General features: G+C 33.3%; 1 protein-coding gene across 3 annotated transcripts in view; it reads right to left on the minus strand.

The window, feature by feature from the left end:
* GRM7 (glutamate metabotropic receptor 7) overlaps positions 1 to 20,970 on the minus strand; it is a 1,085,204-nt gene that overhangs the window by 353,431 nt on the left and 710,803 nt on the right. For all 3 annotated transcript variants that reach the window (XM_074196076.1, XM_074196078.1, XM_074196077.1), the window contains one exon: positions 19,320 to 19,459. In XM_074196076.1, coding sequence (XP_074052177.1) covers positions 19,320 to 19,459 — 140 coding nt within the window. The remainder of the gene's footprint in view (positions 1 to 19,319; positions 19,460 to 20,970) is intronic.

Consider the following 20,970-nt stretch of genomic DNA (forward strand, 5'->3'; position numbering starts at 1 on the left):
TTTCCAAGATTGAATTTGAACTTGGGTCTTCCTGAGTCCAGGACTAGCATTCTATCCATTACAACACCTAGCTGGTATGAACGAGTTGTTCTTTGTGGTCTCTTCCAAACTAACTTGCTTTGTGTATAATTGTGGATCTACCAAGGTCAGATCAGTTCTCGGTGGAACAAATACCCATCTGAATGATATGACAGGGATTACTCCATTGGCACAAAGACACATCACTGTTTTCACTAAAGTTATTATCTTCATTTGAAAACCAAGCTCACATAGTTCTCCCTTGGATGCCATCCCTATTATTATCTGACTCTTAGAAACTTCTGATGAAAATGTCTGTCCATTGATGAACTCTTCCTCCTTGAAAATACTATTGCTTTTGTCTATACTATTACTTGGGTATTCATCCCCAAATGTCTTAGAATCAGAAAGACCTGACCTGAATACTAGTATAAACTAGTTAAGTCCAAGTCATTTAATTTCTATATGTCTAAGTTTACCAATCAGTAAAATGGCAATGATAATATCTACAATGCCCAGTTCAAACACTTGTTGTGAGAATCAAATTAAGGAAGATACATGAAATATTTTGTAAATAAAACTGTCATAAAATGCATTATTGATTTTTTTTTGGTTTTTTGCAAGACAATGGGGTTAAGTGGCTTGCCCAAGGCCACACAGGTAGGTAATTATTAAGTGTCAGAAGCAGGATTTGAACTAAGGTACTCCTGACTCCAGGGCTGATGCTCTATTCACTGTGCCACCTAGCTGCCCTAAAATGTATTATTATTAATATTATTGTTATTTTCAATGGAATATATCTCCAATTTCAAGAATTTTCTCCAGTGAAACTATACTTTGTTGTATAAGTGTGATGTTTGGTCCTTTGTTTGGCTATACACTCAATATTACCTATAATTCATTGAAAAGCAAAGTCATCTATCAGTGCTCAGTACTATAAGAGAAATAGGCCCTATAAAATATTTCTTAAAGTGGTCCTGGGCAGTTAGGAAGCACAAGAGACCTTAAGCTCTTAAAAGGAGTAGGAGACTGATTAACTATTTAATAATTTTTTGCCTAGAGTAGGCCCCCATTAAAATCATAATATTTCAAAATTTAAAGTGATATATTGGTAATTAAACAACTTTAATGCATCATTTGATGAATGAGGAAACTATGGCTCAGAGGGGAAGTGACTTCCTATAATCTCATGTGGACACAAATAATGGAAAGCATAATAAATTTTAAAAAATTGTATTAGATCTAACTTTTGATAAGGTTAAAATACTATGATATGTAGATCAATGTGTGCATATATGTAAATGTGCATACATGTATATGTATGTGGTACTATGCATATCTCTTTATTCATAGAATAATATGAATTTAATCTTATATTTGTATATAAAATATATCACCTATATATAGTGTATACACACACATATATAATATTTCCTATCTGTATACATTCATTGTTGTTTTAATTTAGCTATGTGTTAGTCATGTCCATATTTCTTGATAAAAATACTGGAGGGATTCATCCTCTCTTCTTTAGATTATTTCACAGATGAGGAAACTGATGCAGAGAGGATCAAGTGATTTGACCATGGTCCAAAGCTAATAAGTGTGAGGGCAGATTTGAGTTATGAAGGTGAGTCTTTCTGATTCCAGGCCCAGCACTCCATCTACTGATTTATTTAACTATGTGTATTTATGTATTTGTATTTGTGTATATACGCACATTTATTTATACACATTTACTTAAAATTCAATGGTATCAGTTTAGATTTTTACTACTTAAGAGATCTGATTTTTATTCACTAACTTTATTCTAGTGAGATATAGCTTGTAATAATAAATAGAATACTGAACATTTATTCAATAAGATCAGGATTTCAATTCTCCTTTAGCCATTTACTGTATGACTATCTAATCTTTGAACTCCTTTTCTTTAAGAAAACAGTTAAAGTTTTAAAGAAAGTAGATATTAGCTGTTTTCCTTGTATTTACACTTCTGAAGATGTGTGGGAAAGGATTCAGGAGAAAATGGGGGAGCAAAAGCACTTCTATAAGAGTTCCTAATCCTTTATTGCTTGACTCAAAAACAAAGGAAAAGGGATTTAGGCAGGTAGCTACACCTAAAGCAATGATAGAGAGCCAGAATGTGTCAGACATGCTGAGTACATGTACCTGAGCTTTACCCTGACATTGCAATCTAATGATTACTACACAAATCAATCACTTTTCAACTTTTGACTTCCTCTTGTAACGATGAGCTAAGATGACAGTGGCATCCATCTCTGCCACAATAACAGTAGTCAGATGAGAAGGGCATGCTGAGGGTCTAGTATGCCCTTTCCTCCTGAAGTAGGGAAACTGAAGTTTGCCATTCATTCATTTATTCATTCATTCTCCAAATACTTGTTATGTTGCTGTTTTCCAGGTACTGGGCAAGGTGCTTCACAATCTTGACTGTTCCCTGTGAGCTGACATTTGGAACCCAAATAATCTATTTATATTTACATTATATGACTACATTACAAAGTGTTAAATTGGCATTTATGTTAAGCATTAACATCAGAATAAAGCTAATATATTTCACTCTCTCCAGGCATCTATCAAATGAAAATCTAAATTAGACCAAAGTAGTTTCTTTTCTTTCCTTTTTTTTAAAGGGGGGGATTATTCGGGATCAGAGACATGCAGCTAGAGGAGACCTGCTGGTCATCTAGTCCACACTGCTATTTACTGAAGCAGTTTCAAGGGACCACTTACCTCGACAACGTGTATCCATTGATATGTCACTACCGACTATGAATGGAAGTTTTTACATATGAAGCATCATAGTTCCTTCTAGGATAAAGACTGTCTCCTTCCTACTGAGTTATCTTGAAATCTCCAATATAATATATAGCACATAAAATATACATACATTTGTTATTTATTAGAAAATTTATTTCTTTATATTTCTAGATTTCATTTTCTGTTTTGTTAAAACCCTGCCCCTTAACTTCCAACACTTGTTACAACTTTCCATCAAATTTTGTGTGTAGATCATGCAAAGACATTAAAAGATTCTCCCTGTATTTGTACACTCCAGAAATTGTTGAAGATATTAGAAGTTATTCAAAGCTAGAGAAGAGAGCTGGAGGGTGAATGGTGGGAGAACTCAATAGGCATGAGACAAAGGAGCCAGGCTGGAAGATTCATCACTTCCCACTCTCTTCACACCATTTTCTAAACAGCAAAAAGATTGCTAGCTGGGTGCCACAATCAGTCAAATGGGATTGCTAAATCAGTGGCACTACAAACTAATATAAGCCATTTTTATTTTTAACAATGGGGAAATTAGCTGTTCAATTGTGATAAGATCAGTTGGAGCCTCCTTCAAAGGATACAGACCACATTTATAAATATGTGCAACTGTTGTGTTTGTTTTTATCCTAGGACTAAGGCTTTTCAGGAGCTTTTAGTAAAAAAAGCTAACAAATAAATCTAAAATATAAAGCAAGCAAAGACCCAACCTTTGCAGCACATTAACTTTATTTATTGGAAGGTTGCCAGGTCTTCTGACAGCCTGAAATCTCATGGCATTTTTGCAGCTCTCTGTTTTCAATTATCATACACTATATTATAGATTTTTATATTCATATTCATGTCTCATATCCTTAGTAGACTGCAAGTTCCATGATGACAAGGATCATATCTCATTCTAATCCCATACCTGCATTACACAATAATTTCATTTTTTATATTAGGCTACTGATAAATATTTCTTGAATTAACACTTTAACTAAACATATAACTGATATTCAAGGGACTTAAAAGAATGAACAGAACTCCCAGATATGCCAGATTTATTTATATTAGCTCTGGGGATGTCACATTGTCTCTCAGCTAGCTATACAAGAGCAGATCTATAATTTGGTTCTGAAGCAGCACCAGGAATATAATAACTTAACCTCTCCATCATAGGCTCATCTATACAACCCCAGAGGTGGATAGAAGATTGTGGCAAGCACACAGCTCATTATAAGCCAGAGCATTAAGGTCACTTCCCTACATTAAATATGGTACTCGTAAATCCTTTTGGGTGCCAAATGGGTAATAGGTCCTGCCAGTACAGACAATCTCATATGGCCAGAAAAAAGAACCTGTGAATAGAAGGATGAGCACTGTTTCTAGAGCCAAAGGGCTTGCATTAAAATCCTACCTCCTAAGCCAACTACTGGAATGATCTTGAACCCTACCTCTCACACACAATGAAGTCAAGTGATTTACCCAAGGCCATATAGTTAGTTAGTAAAAGTGATGCAAATGCTTTCCTTTCTCACTCCTAGTTCTTAGAATTCCTAGGGTTTTTTTTTCCCTTAGTTGACATTTTACATGAAACTTTTTTTTCCTAATCACCACAACTGTTACCCCATGGCCTCATGAAATTACCTTGTATTTATTTTCCACATATTATTTGTTTTTGTGTTCATATAGTCTCCCACAATAGTATTTGACCCCTTTGAGAGTAGGATTTCTCTTAAAAGCTTAGATCTGGTTTTCATGTAATTCAATGCTCTCTGTAGATTTTTTTAAAGGGGATATGTATAATATTTTTCAAACAGATGGATTCATTCAAACATCAATAGATATAAAAGTACATAAGATTTGCTTAAGTTACAGAGCTATTTACAAAGCCATATTAAATGTCTCTCTAAGGACAAGAAAATAAAAAAAATCAAGTTATGTACACTCCAGCACCAGTTATTCAAATGAAATACAAATAACACTATGAATTTCAATTAATCATGCTCCCAACAAATCATCCCTTCTGCATTTCTTAGTCTTCTGAATAAACTTGAAATAAGGTCTGGGAATCATAGTTCAATTAACTTATTCCATAATTCTTATGTAGGAAATTTTTGAAGTGCTTTGAGTAGGAGGAACAGCATTTTGTAGCAAAAGACTAACATGACACTGGATTAATAGGTATCTAGAGACTGAAAGAATTGGGTCTAAATCCTGTCTTAGATGCTGAGTAGTAGAATAGTGTGGATTAATCACTTAACCTTTATGGATCTTATTTTTTCCCTTTGGTAAAATGAGGGAGTTGGATTTGATGGCATCAAATGTAGTTTCAAGCTCTAAATCCATGATTCTGTAAGGCTGGGAATTAATCTAGATATTCCACAGAAAGTAATGGACTCAATTCAAAACTCTTTGAAGTTGATAATATACCTTGAGTCAATCAAGTTGATGATGAACTACAGGTAGACAAGACTTGGACATCAGTAAATGAATGAAAAGACATAACAAATATATATTATGTAACTTCTTTTTGAACTAGTTAAAGGACTTGGTCACATTAGAAACCAAGAGGTTGAGAGGAACAAAACTTCCTCATCAAAGGAATGGCTTGGTTGGGTAAATTGGAAAACAATTCAATTTCATTCTCTATTTTCTCACTACTTTCCCTAATCCCTAATCCAGAGGAGGACTCTATGAATTTAAGAATATAAGTGAATTTGGATTTTACTCAGATTACTAGGGCAGCATTGGCTGGAAAGAAAGCCTGGATTTGACATCTGAGGACAGATTAGATGGAGTAAGGAAAGGTACATGGCAAGATTCAAAAAGAATCTCAGGAGGAAGACAAAAAGCAAAAAAAAAAAATCAATGCAATACCTAAAGTGGAATCTAGAGGATTTCAGTGCAAGGGATTTCTAGAATTTGTGAGTTACCTTTTTCAACCTATTCTCTCTAAGCTTGAACTCATTTTCCCCAGGACTCAGCACATTTTCTGGCTATGTCACATATTTTTGGTGGCATGTTTTATGCCAGCTATTCCGAATTTATGAAAAGCATTAATATCCTTCTCTAAAAATGAATCAAGTCTGACTGATGGATACCAAAGTGATAACCATGGATCAGTGTACATTAGTCAGCTCTTTTGAGCTATAGTTTTTGAAAAAAAAAACAACTTGGGGCTATATATAAAACCATGGGGAAAGATGTGGCAGTTATACTTTGGAATCTCAGTCTGGCAATGCACTTGTGCATTGTGCAAAAAGCTCTAGAAGTCATATGTGTTATAACTGCATAGCCAGATTTTCAATTTGGATCAGCGTGAGAATAGTACTCCAAAATATTGTATCAAACTCAAATAGAAATAGATCTTTGTGTCCATATATTAACTTAGAAAACCACAAATTCTCAATACCTCTTATGTTATATTTATTTTGCTAAATATCTTCTAATTGTATTTTCACCTGATTCCTACCACACTTTTTAAAAAGTTATAGTGGAAAGAACTCTAACTTCCCCTTTCATCCCTTGCATCCTCCACATTCTATAGATAAACATACTAAACTACAAACAGGGTATATTACTTGCCCAGGGTCAAACAGTTCATACATAATCTGAACCAGAATTTAAATCTAGTTCTTTCTGGTGATTTTCCAGCTTTAAATTTTTGAATCATAGGCTCTTATAGACTTTACTTAATGTAAAAAAATCATTAAATATAATCTACTTAGAGCAGGAACATCATAGACTTCAGTCTTTGTGCAGAGAAAAATTTGAAATTCTTTAGTACAAGAAGAGAATTCACTAGTCTTTCTTATTTTCATTGTTATTTTTTTACCTTAAAATCTGCCTAAGCCTGAAGTAAAGACAGCAATGATATTCAGCCATTTCCCTGAAGAACACAGAACAGAATAATAAACATGAAGTGATGTGCTTGATTGCCTATAATGCAAACTAGAATTTATGGGAATCTGGGCCTATCTAATGTACATGTTTGCGGAACCATATTGATAATTATAAATACTATTAATCATCCAGACATTCCAGTAGGAAGACTGCAGTAATATATCATTGATTACTGGAAGATGTTCTGAAAGAAAAATAAATAAAAAATAAGGGGAAAATCTAAGCCCAGCTAAGGGATGAAATTTCTACAATCCACTTATTCAGGATATACAAAATTCAATATATCTAAAATGGAAATGCTACTTTTATAAGCTATCATTGCACAGGAGACTGGGTTTATTTGCATTTCTGTCATCATACACTTTAGGCACATTTGCTTTTAGTGTGGAGATACAACCAAATAAAAACAAAACAAATATGAAGATTTCCTTAGTTTCAGTAGAAATTATTTCTAATTTTTTTTTCAGACAGGTATAAGATACTCAAATTCAGAGATTTGATTATAAAAGTCATTTAAAACCAAATCAATGAGACTTGTTAGATGTATATGTATGAATTGGTGGGAGGAAAAGACAAAATTAGTTCTTTTAATGTTATCTTTTTGGAGAATTTCAGTATATTATCATATTTCTTAATTCCAAGGATTTTAGTGCCTGCCCCAGAGAAGCTGAGCATGAAAAATAATCTCCTGTACAAATACATGTGTCAAGTGGAAATCCAACTTTAAAATCCCCATTGAAAAGATCCTATTACTTTTTAACATAGTTGATTCTGCTTTTCATAAAGTCCTAATTATGAAGAAACCTTTCCTGTTATAATCCTAAATTGTCATCTTTGGGAATTTTACTCTTTCTTCCTACTTCTGTTCTCCATGTCTAATTTCTATTCCAGAAAACAGTCCTTGATCTAAGAGTATCTAATCTTCTCCAGATTAAACATCAGTTATTCCTGGAACTGATTCTATTACAGCATGATCTGAAGGTTGTCCATAGATATGCCATAGGTAATCAATGTCTTTCTTAAGATGTGATAACTCTAAACTGAAACCAATTATCTGTGTATAGGCTGACCATAATTGTGTGCAAAAAAAACCCATCCCCTTGCTTAGCCTGTGTGCTATCTTCCAAAAGTTGCTTCAGATAGTGTTAGCTTATGAATTCATCCAACCTTTCTGGAGAGCAATTTGGAATTACACCCAAAGGGCAATAAATTAAATGTGCATTCCCTTTGATACAGCAATGACATTACTGGGTCTATACCCTGAAGAGATGATGAAAAAAGGTAAAAACATCACTTGCACTTGTCTGTGGTGGCAAAGAAATCAAGTAAATGTCCATCAATTGGGAAATGACTTAACAAATTATGGTATATGTATATCATGGAATACTATTGTTCTATTAGAAATCAAGAGGAAAAGGAATTCAGGAAAGCCTGGAGAGATTTGCATGAACTGAGCAAAATGAGCAGAACCAGAAAAACATTGTACATCCTAACAGCAACATGGGGGGTGATCATCAACCTTGATGGACTTGATCATTCAATCAGTGCAATAATCAGGGATAGTTTTGGCATTTCTGCAATGGAGAATACCATCTGTATCCAGAGAAAGAGTTGTGGAGTTTGAACAAAGACCAAAGACTATTACCTTCAATTTAGAAAAATAAACGTTATCTTATTATGCAATTTTTATATCTCTTATACTTTATTTTTCTTCTTTAAGGATATGATTTCTCTCTCATCACATTCAATTTGGATCAATGTATACCATGGAAACAATGTAAAGACTGGTAAATTGCCTTCTGTGGGGGATAGGGGGAAGGAAGCAAGTTTAGGGGAAAAACTGCAAAACTCAAAAATAAATAAAATTTTTGGAAAAAAGATAGTGTTAGCTTGTGTTTCAATCATAATACACTGCTGATTGACATTGCCATTGAAGTTCACTAAAACCAGTCAATTCTTAAAAAGAAAAATTACATCTCTTGTTTCTCTATTATCTTAATGCTTTCCCCACTCTATTAGCTACTTCCTATAATAAAGAAAAAGTATACAAGAACTGGGAAAGGGATGGAAAAATTATGCAAATTTTTGTGTAATCAGGGTTCATCTCTTTTGCTTCCAGTTCTTTGCCAAGACATAAAAAACGGTTATAATATATATATATATTATATATTATATATGTAGCAGATAGATGTCTGGTTCAGATAATAAGGGCAATAATTTAGGCATATAATACCCTACTGCTTTCAACAATTTTCATATATTCTCAACATCACTGGATTTTGAACTCCAAGGGATTTTAGCAGCAATTCAACTGAGAATAATATCACCAACAAAAATTGAAATATAATACTATAAAATTCTAATTATCACACTTGATTTCAAAAAGAGCCTTTATTTAAAGAGGATGGGTACTCTAGGTAGAGAATATTGTATACAATGTTAGATTTGGCTTATATTTTGGTTAGTTTTGGAATAATTCACTGCTTAGACAATAAGTACATGATCCTGTATTCTTCTGGCCTTTCCCAAACTGATTTCCCATGTTAGTTTATCTTTTCTCTCGTGTGCTATTTGAAAGGCATGCTTCCTAAGCAGTCTATCTTATGCTTATGGAAGTAGCATTGTCCCATGGAAAAAGCTATGACTTTGCAGTAAAAGAACCTGGGTTCAAATTCAATGTCCAACACTTCTTAGTTGTGTGACCATAGAACAAGTGATTTTATTCCCCACAATTCCAGGGGAATAAGTAAATAAGTAAATAAGTAAACAAGCTGTAGCTTATGATCGTGATGGCATACTACTGTGTATAAGAAATAATGACCTTGATGATCTTAGAAAAAGCATAGGTGAATTAAATAAAAGATATGAACAAAATTAAGAATCTGGTATAAAGTAACAGTAATATTGTTTTAAGAACAAATTTCTGTGACAATTATTTTTAGCTTTTATTTTACTCAATTAACTTCAAAAGACCTAAAAATGAAGATGATATCTTCATCCAGAAAAAGAATTGAAAAACAGAAGCATATATAGAATGATTTTACATATATACATATAAAAATACAAATACATATTTTCATCTGATGGTAAACATTTCTCGGGCAGGGAGAGGAAAGAAGAAAAAGGGGAAAATGTTATATGATAATTTATTATATATTTTAAAGGAATAGCAAGTTGTACATAGTAACTTTGCAATTAATGTGCAATCATCTTTTTTCTATACTGTTGTAGAACTGCTATTTGAGTTCCTAATAAAATAAAAATGAAATAAAGAATATGAAATTGTACTATATGTATACAGTGTAAATATAATTAAAAAACACATATATTTTGAGACTGAAATATTACACAAAAGACCTCCTTTTTCAAATTTTCAGTTTAGTTTTATTCTTTGTCCTTAACATTCCTCCTGTAATCCTGTAATTTTAATTTTAAAAATAGCATTAGTCACTATAACAAGAACAATTAAGTTTCATTATCTAAATAACACAATGAACATTAAGGGGCTAGGAGTTCTAATGTTGTCTCCACTTGGAGGTTTCTGTTATATATATATATATATATTTTTAGCTAAGTGATGATAGTGGAAAAATTAGATCTTTTTAATAAATAAATAATATGACATAGTAGATCCTGTACAGTCTATTATTCTACTGAATATCCTCTCCCAGTTTTTTCTCACACTAAGAAAATAAGTATTAAGGGATAGAGATCTAATATATATATATATATATATATATATATATATATATATATATATATATATATATACTTGATATTTCCTTCCACTTTTAGTAGAAGGAAAATTCTATGTCTTAAAGTCCAGCAAAATGATGTAGTGCATAGAATCCAAGAGTACTTGGGTTCAAATCCACCACAAACACTTCTTGTACAAGTCACTTAACCCTGATTGCCATGGCTATCTCTAATCACTTTGAATTTCCATCTAGCACCTATTTTCTTTCTCTCAAACCTTTCTCTTCCCAAGAGGGGAAAATTTTAAAAAAAGAAGCAAATTGCCACATTGGTCACATCCTAGAACACAGTCCCATTCCATCTTGAGTCCAACAACTCTGTCAATGAGTAGCATGTTTCATCATGAATCTTCTGGAAGCATGGTTGGTCATCGCAGTGATTATATATTTATTAAGTCTTTCAAAGCTGTTTCTCTAAAATATTGCTATTGTTATATACATTGTCCTTTTCCCTTGCCTGTTCACTCTATTCTACATCTAGTAACTTTCCCTTTATTCTTAATAAATCCCTAATACATTTCACAGGATTATAGAATCCTTTAACTAGAATGAACCTAAAGATTTCTACTATTATGAATCAAAACCACAGAAGCCTAGGGTCTAGAGAATATGATGTCAGAACCTAGAGAAAAAGGCAGTATCAATGTCTAGCATTCATCTACACCATATAAAAAAATCATGATTCTAGGACCCTGAAATACCAAATGGACCTACTTACTGAAAAACAGAACTGGTGTGGCCCAGGCCAACCCTGAACCTCCTGGTCCAACCAATATGATTTGGTTTGCAAGATGTCTTCAGCATATGCTTTCCTCATTTATCACCATCTTGGATAAATCTAATAATCTGGCATTGACTGGGACTTTAGGCTTGAAACTGTATTTATGATTTTTTTTACTGAGTCAAACAGTTGGCCAGGCTATTTTCCTTGGCTTAATCTACTTCCCTAGTATTTGGAGAGGAATACTGTAGAAGTCAACAGCACCTATTCTAATGTCGGGTATCATGAAAACACATTCCTTTTCTATGGTTCCATTAATAGTAGACTTATGACTTTATGTGTTGAATTAGTAAAAAGAAGGAAAAAGCAACAACAAATAAACAAAACAACTTTTGAACATAGTTTCCCCTAGACAGTCTAGAAAATTAGTAATGGAATTTTTCCAAAGGAATTTCATATTATCAGAACACTGAAGGTTCAAAAGCACTGAATTGTCAAAGCAAGATAAAGGCATTGATTTTGTTAAGGGTGGACAATATTAGATGGTAAAAGAATCAAATCATTTAAATCATATGCTAAATAATCCCCCTATTTGACTAGCTTAGAGAAGTATTGTCTTTTGAAAATATAGTTTTTCCTGTTTAACTAGATTTTTAAGACTATAACTAGAAGCTAGACATTACATAGCATAAAATATGAAGGCTCTTAGATTAAGTTCTATTTTTATCATTCCAATTAAGAAACATAATCAAGTGATTAGTAGTTGAATAGACAGCTATGAGTAAGTAATAAGAGTATACATTGATAAATCACATCATTCTGGAAATTAACTCATTGTCTCCCAAGTCAGCATAATGCAGAAGAATGTAATGCAATAAGTTGCTTTGAGAAATCTGTAGAACTATTTTTATTATATCTCTGCTAGTTTCTCTGATTTTAGAATTCTTCTGCTTGCATTTTAGCTAAATCTGACAATGCTTATTTTATAAGAAAAAATTGGTGACCAAAGTTAGAAAAGGTACAGGCATGATGAACCAGAAAATTGGACTGAAGAGTGGTTAGACAAGAAAGGGGAGAACCTAGAGATAGAATCATAAAAGTCCAGAAAGGAGACAATATCTGAGTTCTGAGAAGTAGGTGATCAATAGTGTTGAATAGAGCAGAGAAATTTGTAAGGATAGAAACTGATTTAGAACAAAACAAAATAAAACAAAATAAAACACCATCATTGGCCCTGGCAGTTAAGAAATCATTGGTAACATTGGATAGAATAGCTTTATCAATATCCAAATAGGGCATACTTTGTGATTTTTTTAGAGACTGAAATTTTATACAAAGGACCTCCTTTTTCACATTTTCAGTTTAGTTTTATTCTTTGTCCTTAACATTCCTCCTGTTATCCTGTAATTTCAATTTTAAAAATAGAATTAGTCACTTTAACAAGAACAATTCAGTTTCATTATCTAAATAACACAATGAACATTAAGGGGATAGGAGTTCTAATGTCTCTTCTTGGAGGTTTGTTTTATACTCAATTTTTTTTAACTAAGTTATGATAGAGGAAAAAATCAACATACTCACCAAGTCAGATCTTTTTGATATACAAATAATATGACAGAGTAGATTTTTCCTGTGTAGTCTATTCTTCTACTGAATATCTTCTCCCAGTTTTTTCTCACATTAAGAAAATAGGTAGTTAGGGATAGAGATGTGGACAAAATATTCCTTTGTGGGAATATTATACACTAAGGGTATATATAAATTCCTTATCCCTTCTCAGGTTTTAAACTCTATGAGAGTAGCTAAAATTTCTTCTCTAAACACTGAATCTGTACACTCCAGTATTCCAGAAGACCCTAGCATTTATTAATCACCGTGTGCTATCTAGAACACTTGAACATAGTCTGTGGAATGAAATGATATGCTAGTATATGGAAATGATTCTAATTCTAATAATATCACATTACTATAGTGCTTTTCTCAGAGCAACCCTATGGTAGGTACTTCAAGCATTATTATTCCCATTTTTAAAGACAAAGAAATGGAACCAAGAAGGTAAATGGGCAAGTCATTGAAATCCCATGGGTTTCAGTTGTCTCATCTATAAAATGAGGGGGAGAAAAAAAGATGACCTTTGAGATATCTTCTAGTTTTACATCTATGATTCATAGGCACATAGTTGGCATGTATCTGAGACTTTTGAAGTTTAATAGTTGAGTTTCTTAACTCATAATCCAGAGTTCTATCTGTTATATTGCCCTGGGAAGATAGGTTGGGGCTCTCTAAAGATTAAATTTTAATTTGAGGCTAAGGTATTTGAATACCATGAGGCAGCCTTATATTTTTCAGCTTGCCTTATATCTGATTTGGCCAGCTAGCTATAGTTCTCCTTTGCATAAATATTTTGCAATTGCTATTAGCTTTTTTTTGATATTCATGTTATCTTGGAATTTTTATTGCCTGGGTTCCTGCATGTGTTTGTCTATATTTCAGTGACAATTTCTTTTATTTTTAGTGTCATATGTTATATTTAATATAAATTTTACTTTGCACTTTTCTTCCTCCAAGGTTAGTCAGTTTTATGTGTTATAAGGAAGCTTTAATAAAAGCTGGATTATTCTTAAGGTCAGTACATTTCAGTATGGAGGGCAATTAAACATTTGTAGAAAATATGAGATAGAAGGAACTTTGACCATCATTTAGTCATAGGATCATAGATAAGAGACTTCAAAACATTCAAGCAAACACCGTTAAATGCTTACAATATGCCAGTTGCCCTGTGGGGGGGGTGCTAAGCAGGAAACGATTTCTACCTTCACAATTCTTACATTTTAATGAGGTAGATAACAAGTACATATATAAATACACGTGGGATAGCAAGAGAATACATGGAAGTAAAAGCAGAGGTTAGCTACAAGGTCATTTGAGAGGGAAGATATTAGTGAATGGAGATATGGGGAAAGGTTTCACTGGAAAGATGGTGCTTGAGCTGGGTCATGGTAGCAGAGATGGGTTGTGGAGAGGACATGTGGTGATGAAGGCTATAGTGCTGTGTGGGAGGAGGACATTAAAGCACACTTTGACTGGATCAGATTGCAGAAGGGGTCTGATGTATGATGAGGCTGACATCATAGGTTAGGTCAAAGATTGAAAATCTAACCAGTGAAGTTCATATTTGGTCATGGAGGTTATCAGGAACATTCTTAGTTTATTCAATAGAAGATAAAATAGAAGTATACTTAAAGAAAATCACTTTGATAGCATTGTGGAGAATGAACTAAAGTTGACAGGTTTATATCTGTCTCAGTTATAAGATCATTGAAATAACCTAGGTGAGAGGTGATGAGGGGCTGCACAAAAGTAGTAGCTAGCTACATTATTGGGGGGGGGGAAAGAGGTTAGAATGGCAAAATTTTGCAGTGTAGAAATAATAAGGTTGTACCTGACTATACATATGTGTGGTAAAAAAGAATGAGAAATATTGATGTTATTAGCGTACATTGGAGGAGTGTTGTTTTTCATTAACAGAAATAGAGAAGTTTGAGGCTTGGGTTTGGAGGAAAAGATAATAACTTGTATTTTGGATGTGAGTTTGAGATCTATCAGGGGAATTTAGTTTGAAATATTAAATAGGCTTTTGGTAACAGAGGCAGAAGTTGGATATACAGCTGTGAGTCATCAGGATAAAGATAATAATTAAACCTATGGTAACTGATAAGGTCAACAAGACAGAGTCTAGAGAAGAGTAGGAGGTTTAGGAGAGAGCCTAAGGAAGCAACCAAAGTTAGAAAATGTACAGGCATGATGAACCAGAAAATTGGACTGAAGAGTCATTAGACAAGAAAGGGGGAGAACCTGGAGATAGAATCATAAAAGTCCAGAGAGCGGACAATATCTGAGTTCTGAGAAGTAGGTGATCAATAGTGTTGAATAGAGCAGAGAAGATTGGAAGTATAGAGACTGATTAAGAACAAATCAAAAAACAAAACAAAACAAAATAAAGCACCGCCATTAGCCCCAGTAGTTGAGAAATCATTGGTAACATTGGATAGAATAGCTTTATGCATGTTTAGAGTTCAGAATAACAAAAAAAGATGATTTCCTATGAAACTGCAAACTATTTTTGATTTGCTATTCCTTTTAAATTTGTGTATCTTACATTTTTCTTTTTTTTAATCTCTACCACATCCTAAAAATGGCTGCCATTAGACACAAATATGTTTTTGTACACACGCATACATATATATGTGTATATATATATGTAAAATAGGTAAAATTATTTTATATATATTTCTATTTATCAGTTCTTTCTCTGGATATAGATAGTGCCTTCCTTCCTTTATAAATATTTTGGATATTTATAATAGTCAAAATTGCTTAGTCCCTTAAAGTTTTTTCTTTAAAAATAGTGCTAATACTATATACAATATTCTCTTGGTTCTGTTTATTTTGCTCTTCATTATTTTATAATTGTCTTATCCATGTTTTGCTAAAATCAATTAGCTTGTCATTTATTATAGCATAGTATTCTATCAGAATCACATAGCACTACTTGTCCAATTATTCCCCAATACATGGGTATTCTTGCAAGTTCCAGTTCTTTGCAACCACAAAGATGGCTGCTATAAATATTTAAGAAAATATGGATTCTTTTCCTTTTCCTCTAAGCATCTTTGGAAATTGATCTGGTAGTGATATTGCTGGGTAAAAGAGTATAGGAAATTAAATAACTTTTGAGACACAGTGCCAGATTGCTCTTCAAAATGGTTGGATCAGTTCACAGTTCCATCATCAATGAGTTAGTGTACCAATTATTTTCACCTGCCCTTAAAAATTTATTGCTTTTTTCTTCAATCAATTAAAAAACAATTTAAAATTATGAGCATGGAAGTCAAACTACAAAGAGGTGTTGAGAAGTGAGTGAAAAGAAAGCCAGTGAATTTTCTGAGGATAGAAAACTTCCTTATTTTCCCATCTCCATCTTTGGCTGTGAGGAATAAAAGAAAGATAAGCTAAGAGGAAGGGAGGGTAGAAGGATTATTTCCTTTAATGGATTGGAAAACAATTGGGAAGGGTTCCATGTGAATAGCAACTGGACAAGAGTCAGTCTGTCCTGAGAGATAGAGAAGCCCCATTCTGGGCATGTTCATATCCCCAATCCAGACAAGTGGAGCCTGGTGCTCAGAGACATCCAATACCTTAAAGTGGTTGATTCTAGAGAAACCAACTGGAGCTCCAGGAAGAGTTGTCTTTTCTTTTTAAAGGCTAGTGCTCCCATGGACTTGGTTCAGCTAAGAGAAAGGCTTATTTCTTGGAAAATAGTGTGGGTTTTGCACATCCAGTGAGCTCAAGCCTTGGGAGTGTATTTGCAAAGCTGAGTACCACTGGCCTTTAAGGGACCCGTTCGCTTTGTCCTTTGCCACTATATTGTCTTATATGACAATTAGACTATGGATAGACAAGTTTAGATATATCGTGTTGTTGCCAATTTGTCACCAGCAAATCTTAGTGCTTAGTCTGACATTGCTGGAGCATTGTGGTGCTTCAATGACAGTCTGAGGACCCACATTCATAAGGCCAAGAGCTGCCACAGCATCCAGGCCACATCAAAAGTATTGTTTCCTATTAAATCAGGTCATGAGGTGAAAACAGTTCTGGTAAAAACAATGAGAAGGATATCTTTGTACAACATTCCCCTCATCATAATCAACATAATATACATCATTCATCTGATGTTATGGTCTTCTTCAATTATGAAGGACAAAAATCTATCAATAGATTGGGAAGACATTTAAAAGCAATTGATCAGAGTAGCTAGGTGGTGTAGTGGATAGAGCACCTGAGTTCAAATCCAGCCTCAGACACATAATAATTATCTAGTTGTGTGGCCTTGGGCAAGCCACTTAACCCCACTTGCCTTAAAAAAACACCTAAAAAGATATTGATCAGGAACCAGTAGATAAGGGCAGATTGAAAATTAAGAGGGGAGAGGATTTACTTAGATTACAATATGCTGAAGATGAAAGGGGATAAGATCATATATGCTTGTATATAGGTTGAAATTGGCAAGTAAAAAGGCCATTTCATTATCAGATGCTGGAGGAAAGGAAGACAATTTTTTTTTTTTTGCAAGGCAAATGGGGTTAAGTGGCTTGCCCAAGGCCCCACAGCTAGGTAATTATTAAGTGTCTGAGACTGGATTTGAACCCAGGTACTCCTGACTCCAGGCCAGTGCTTTATCCACTGCGCCACCTAGCCACACCATAAGAAAGACAATTTTAAAGGATAATTTCAGAAGAGGTTTTGAGATTAAGAAAATGAGGATGGAAAGGATATCAGCACAAATGGCATTATTTTCTCTATAAAATAAGAGACAGAATCATAGGGTGGACCTGGTTGGTTATGCAGTAACATAGGATTATGAGAGATTACTGTTTTTTCTGGTGAATGAAGAGAGGAATCAATTAGAGAGAAATTAAAGCATTTCCTTGCTGCATTGAGGGTCTAATTGAAGTTGAAAACATGAATTTATAATTTATCAAGATAGGAGAATTTTGACTTCCTTCAGCTCTGTACAGTATCATTAGGAGGAACATCCAGTATTGACACTGGATCAAGGTAACAGACAATAGAAAAATGGACAACACAATGTTTTTTTCAGTCATTTCAGTCATGTCTGACTTTCTATGAATAATTTATTCAATAAAATGCATTATAAATAAAAATTATTTTGAAATTTATTTGAATTAATTTGAAATAAATTAGAACTCATCATGATCCTTGCAATTAATGATGAACCACAAATCCAAAATATTACAGACCAAATACACCATCCATTTACTTTCTGAGAGGAGATAGAATTAAAAAGGCAGAGACATTGATTTTTGGATGTGGCCAACGTAGAAATTCATTTTGCTAAACTGTGCTTAATTGTTATGAGATTTTGTTTTCTTTTTCATTGTTGAAAGAACGGTATTATGAAGGAGAAAAATTAATGTTTATAACATTAAATGAATATTTCTTAAAAAACAAGTTGACCATTTTATTTTCTCAATTTTATGTCAATTGTTGTCTACTATTAAGATTGTTAAGTTTGCTCACCCCCACTAGAAGGTTTCAAAGCCCTAATACAACATACAAGCCTGGCTTTCAAGTATGAAAAAAATTGTCCTTTAATGAGATCTTCAATATTTTAAAGGAACCCAAAGTGAAGGTCTAATGAAGCAACGGCAACTAAAATATAAAAATAAGATTATATTGTCCCAAGAATGGAATGTAATTTTTTTGAGGGCAGTGACTAGAATTTTTCATCTTTGTTTTCCTGGTGGCTTGCATAAATAGCTTGCAGATAGTATTATTTAATTATTGTTATTGAAATTAAGTGAATTTTGATTATCAAAGTTATTTGCATTTAAAAAATGATATTTGAATAATAGAAAAATTCCACTGGTTGCCACCCCATAGAGATAGACTTGTTCAGGTCAGTTAAATTTTTAAGGTGAATTCTTATCTATACCTTCCTTATGCTGAATATAGTACTTTAACCATTACAACAAATTAATTTATTAGTTTTTATTTGTTTGTTGTTACATTTTTTCACAATCAGATAAAAAATAAGTAATCTAATTCCATACTGTAAGAGATGAGGGTGGCGATCAGACAAAGAGACATAAGACCTTAATAACATGTAATTATCTTTAACATGGTTGCTAGATTTCAATGAGAGAGAGGAGGAGCTAGAACAAATATGGACACAGAGTTAAAGGGAGGAGAAGGAAGAGAGAAAGAAAAGAAGAGAGAATAACAGAAATATCCAGTATAGTCAAGCCCCAAACCAAACCCAAATGAGAAGTTAAGATGCAAAAAAACCATAGAAAATATTTGTAATATAGTGTAATATGTTTTTTGCAGTTTTCATTTGACTAAGCCAGCATCAGACACTTGAGTGAAGAATAAGGAAGTTGTATTTAAGTCTCAAAATACAAATATACCAAAAAGTAAAGGCAAAACAAAAACAAAACAAAAAGCCTTTCTTCCAGGTAAATGGATTTAGAAAGCAAAGCATAAGTTAAATGTTTGATCACCTTTAAAAACCAATCAACTTACTTCATGCTGATGCAAATGAAAGAAAAAACTTAACTCACATTAAGCTGCAGCTCATCAGTCCATTGGCCAATTAGGCGATAACCGGGATTGGTAGTATTTGTTATCTGGTACTGAAAGATGTCATAACGTCCAGGTGCATCCCCATTTTTGTTAAATGTCACTGGAGTTCCAGCACTGCCTGAAGGAGTTAAGAACAAGAACGGAACCAGAGGTCAGGAAAAAAAATTTGCTAACTTTTGTTTTGTCCAAAAGATGTGAGAATAGAATTTCTGCTATTGCAGAAGACTTCCATCACCAATCTCTTTTAAATGGATGGTTTTGGATATGGTGGAGCAAATTTATCTCTTATTTGCTGGTTAAAAATGCTGGGAAGGAGAAGGGAGAAGAGAGGGGGGAAAACCCCAAACTTTGCTTTCATCTTTCCTTGTATATACACAGCATGAAATATTAGACACTTTCAGAACCCTCCCCCCCATCTCTTGAGGGAGTTCTTTAGTGGAAATCGGCCCTGTGAATGAAGCCTCTAAATGATTTTTTCCCAGAAAATGTTCCATCTGCTTCTCAGAGATATTGCCATCAGAAGACGGCTCAGGTTTGTGAGTCTTGACTGGCATCCAGAAATAGCTTCCTCCTCCACAATATGTTTTTATTCCAGTAATCTGCATGCAATTGGGATGAAAAGAACAGAAGAAACAATAGGGGGATGGATAGACTCTCCCCTTCATTCTCCATTTTTATATACTTTCATTTCTACTTAAAAACAATAATGATCATCTTAAGGTTAACTTTACAATAGAACACTATATTATAGGTTCTGTGTGTCACAATAAAAAACTAAATAATTGCTAATGGCTACAGCACAGGGGAATAATGAGGAAATTAGTCAAATGATGTTCTGTTTGCCCTTCTTTTCTTGGCCAGCAATCTGTTGATTGTAACTAACATGCTGATTAGGATATCAATGATCATGAGTAAATGATTATGTTTGAATTTTTACACTTTTGATGTTTACATGCTATATCAATGAGAAGTGTCTAGGATTAGTCAATATTTTCTTGAGTCAATACCTATAATGAAGGCAAAGAGTTTTCTTCAAATTAACTAATGGTTATCCTTCTCAAAAGAATATAAATAGAACATTCATTGATTAATTGCTTTATTTTTCTCCTTCTATAGATATTTCCCTACTTGATTGTTCTTGTTTGTTTGTTTGTTTGTTTTTGCAAGATAATGGGGTTAAGTGACTTGCCCAAGGTCACACAGCTAGGTAATTGTTAAGTGATTGAGGCTTGATGTATACTCAATTCCTCCTGACTGGTGATGGCTCTCTATCCACTGTACTATATATATATACATATATATATATATATATATGTATATATATATATATATACTCAACTATACATATGTACACATACTTATATATAGACATGTGTCAAACATCACACAAGTTGTTTATAATAAGATATAAAATGCAAGCTCTTTATATATAGATGTTACCCTCTGATCGAAGTCAATGTGATGTTAGCATGAAAAGAAAATATTATAAAAAAAGCAGCTTAGACTTATGTATGGGTTAGAAATACACAATACTTGATTCAAGAAAATTTTGAGCAAATTCTATATGATTTTGTCCCCAAAGCCCATTTCTTTAATAATGTATTAAGTAACAATAATAAATAAATAATG

Source organism: Macrotis lagotis, chromosome 8 (assembly GCF_037893015.1).
Source record: "Macrotis lagotis isolate mMagLag1 chromosome 8, bilby.v1.9.chrom.fasta, whole genome shotgun sequence".
Lineage (NCBI taxonomy): Eukaryota > Metazoa > Chordata > Mammalia > Peramelemorphia > Peramelidae > Macrotis > Macrotis lagotis.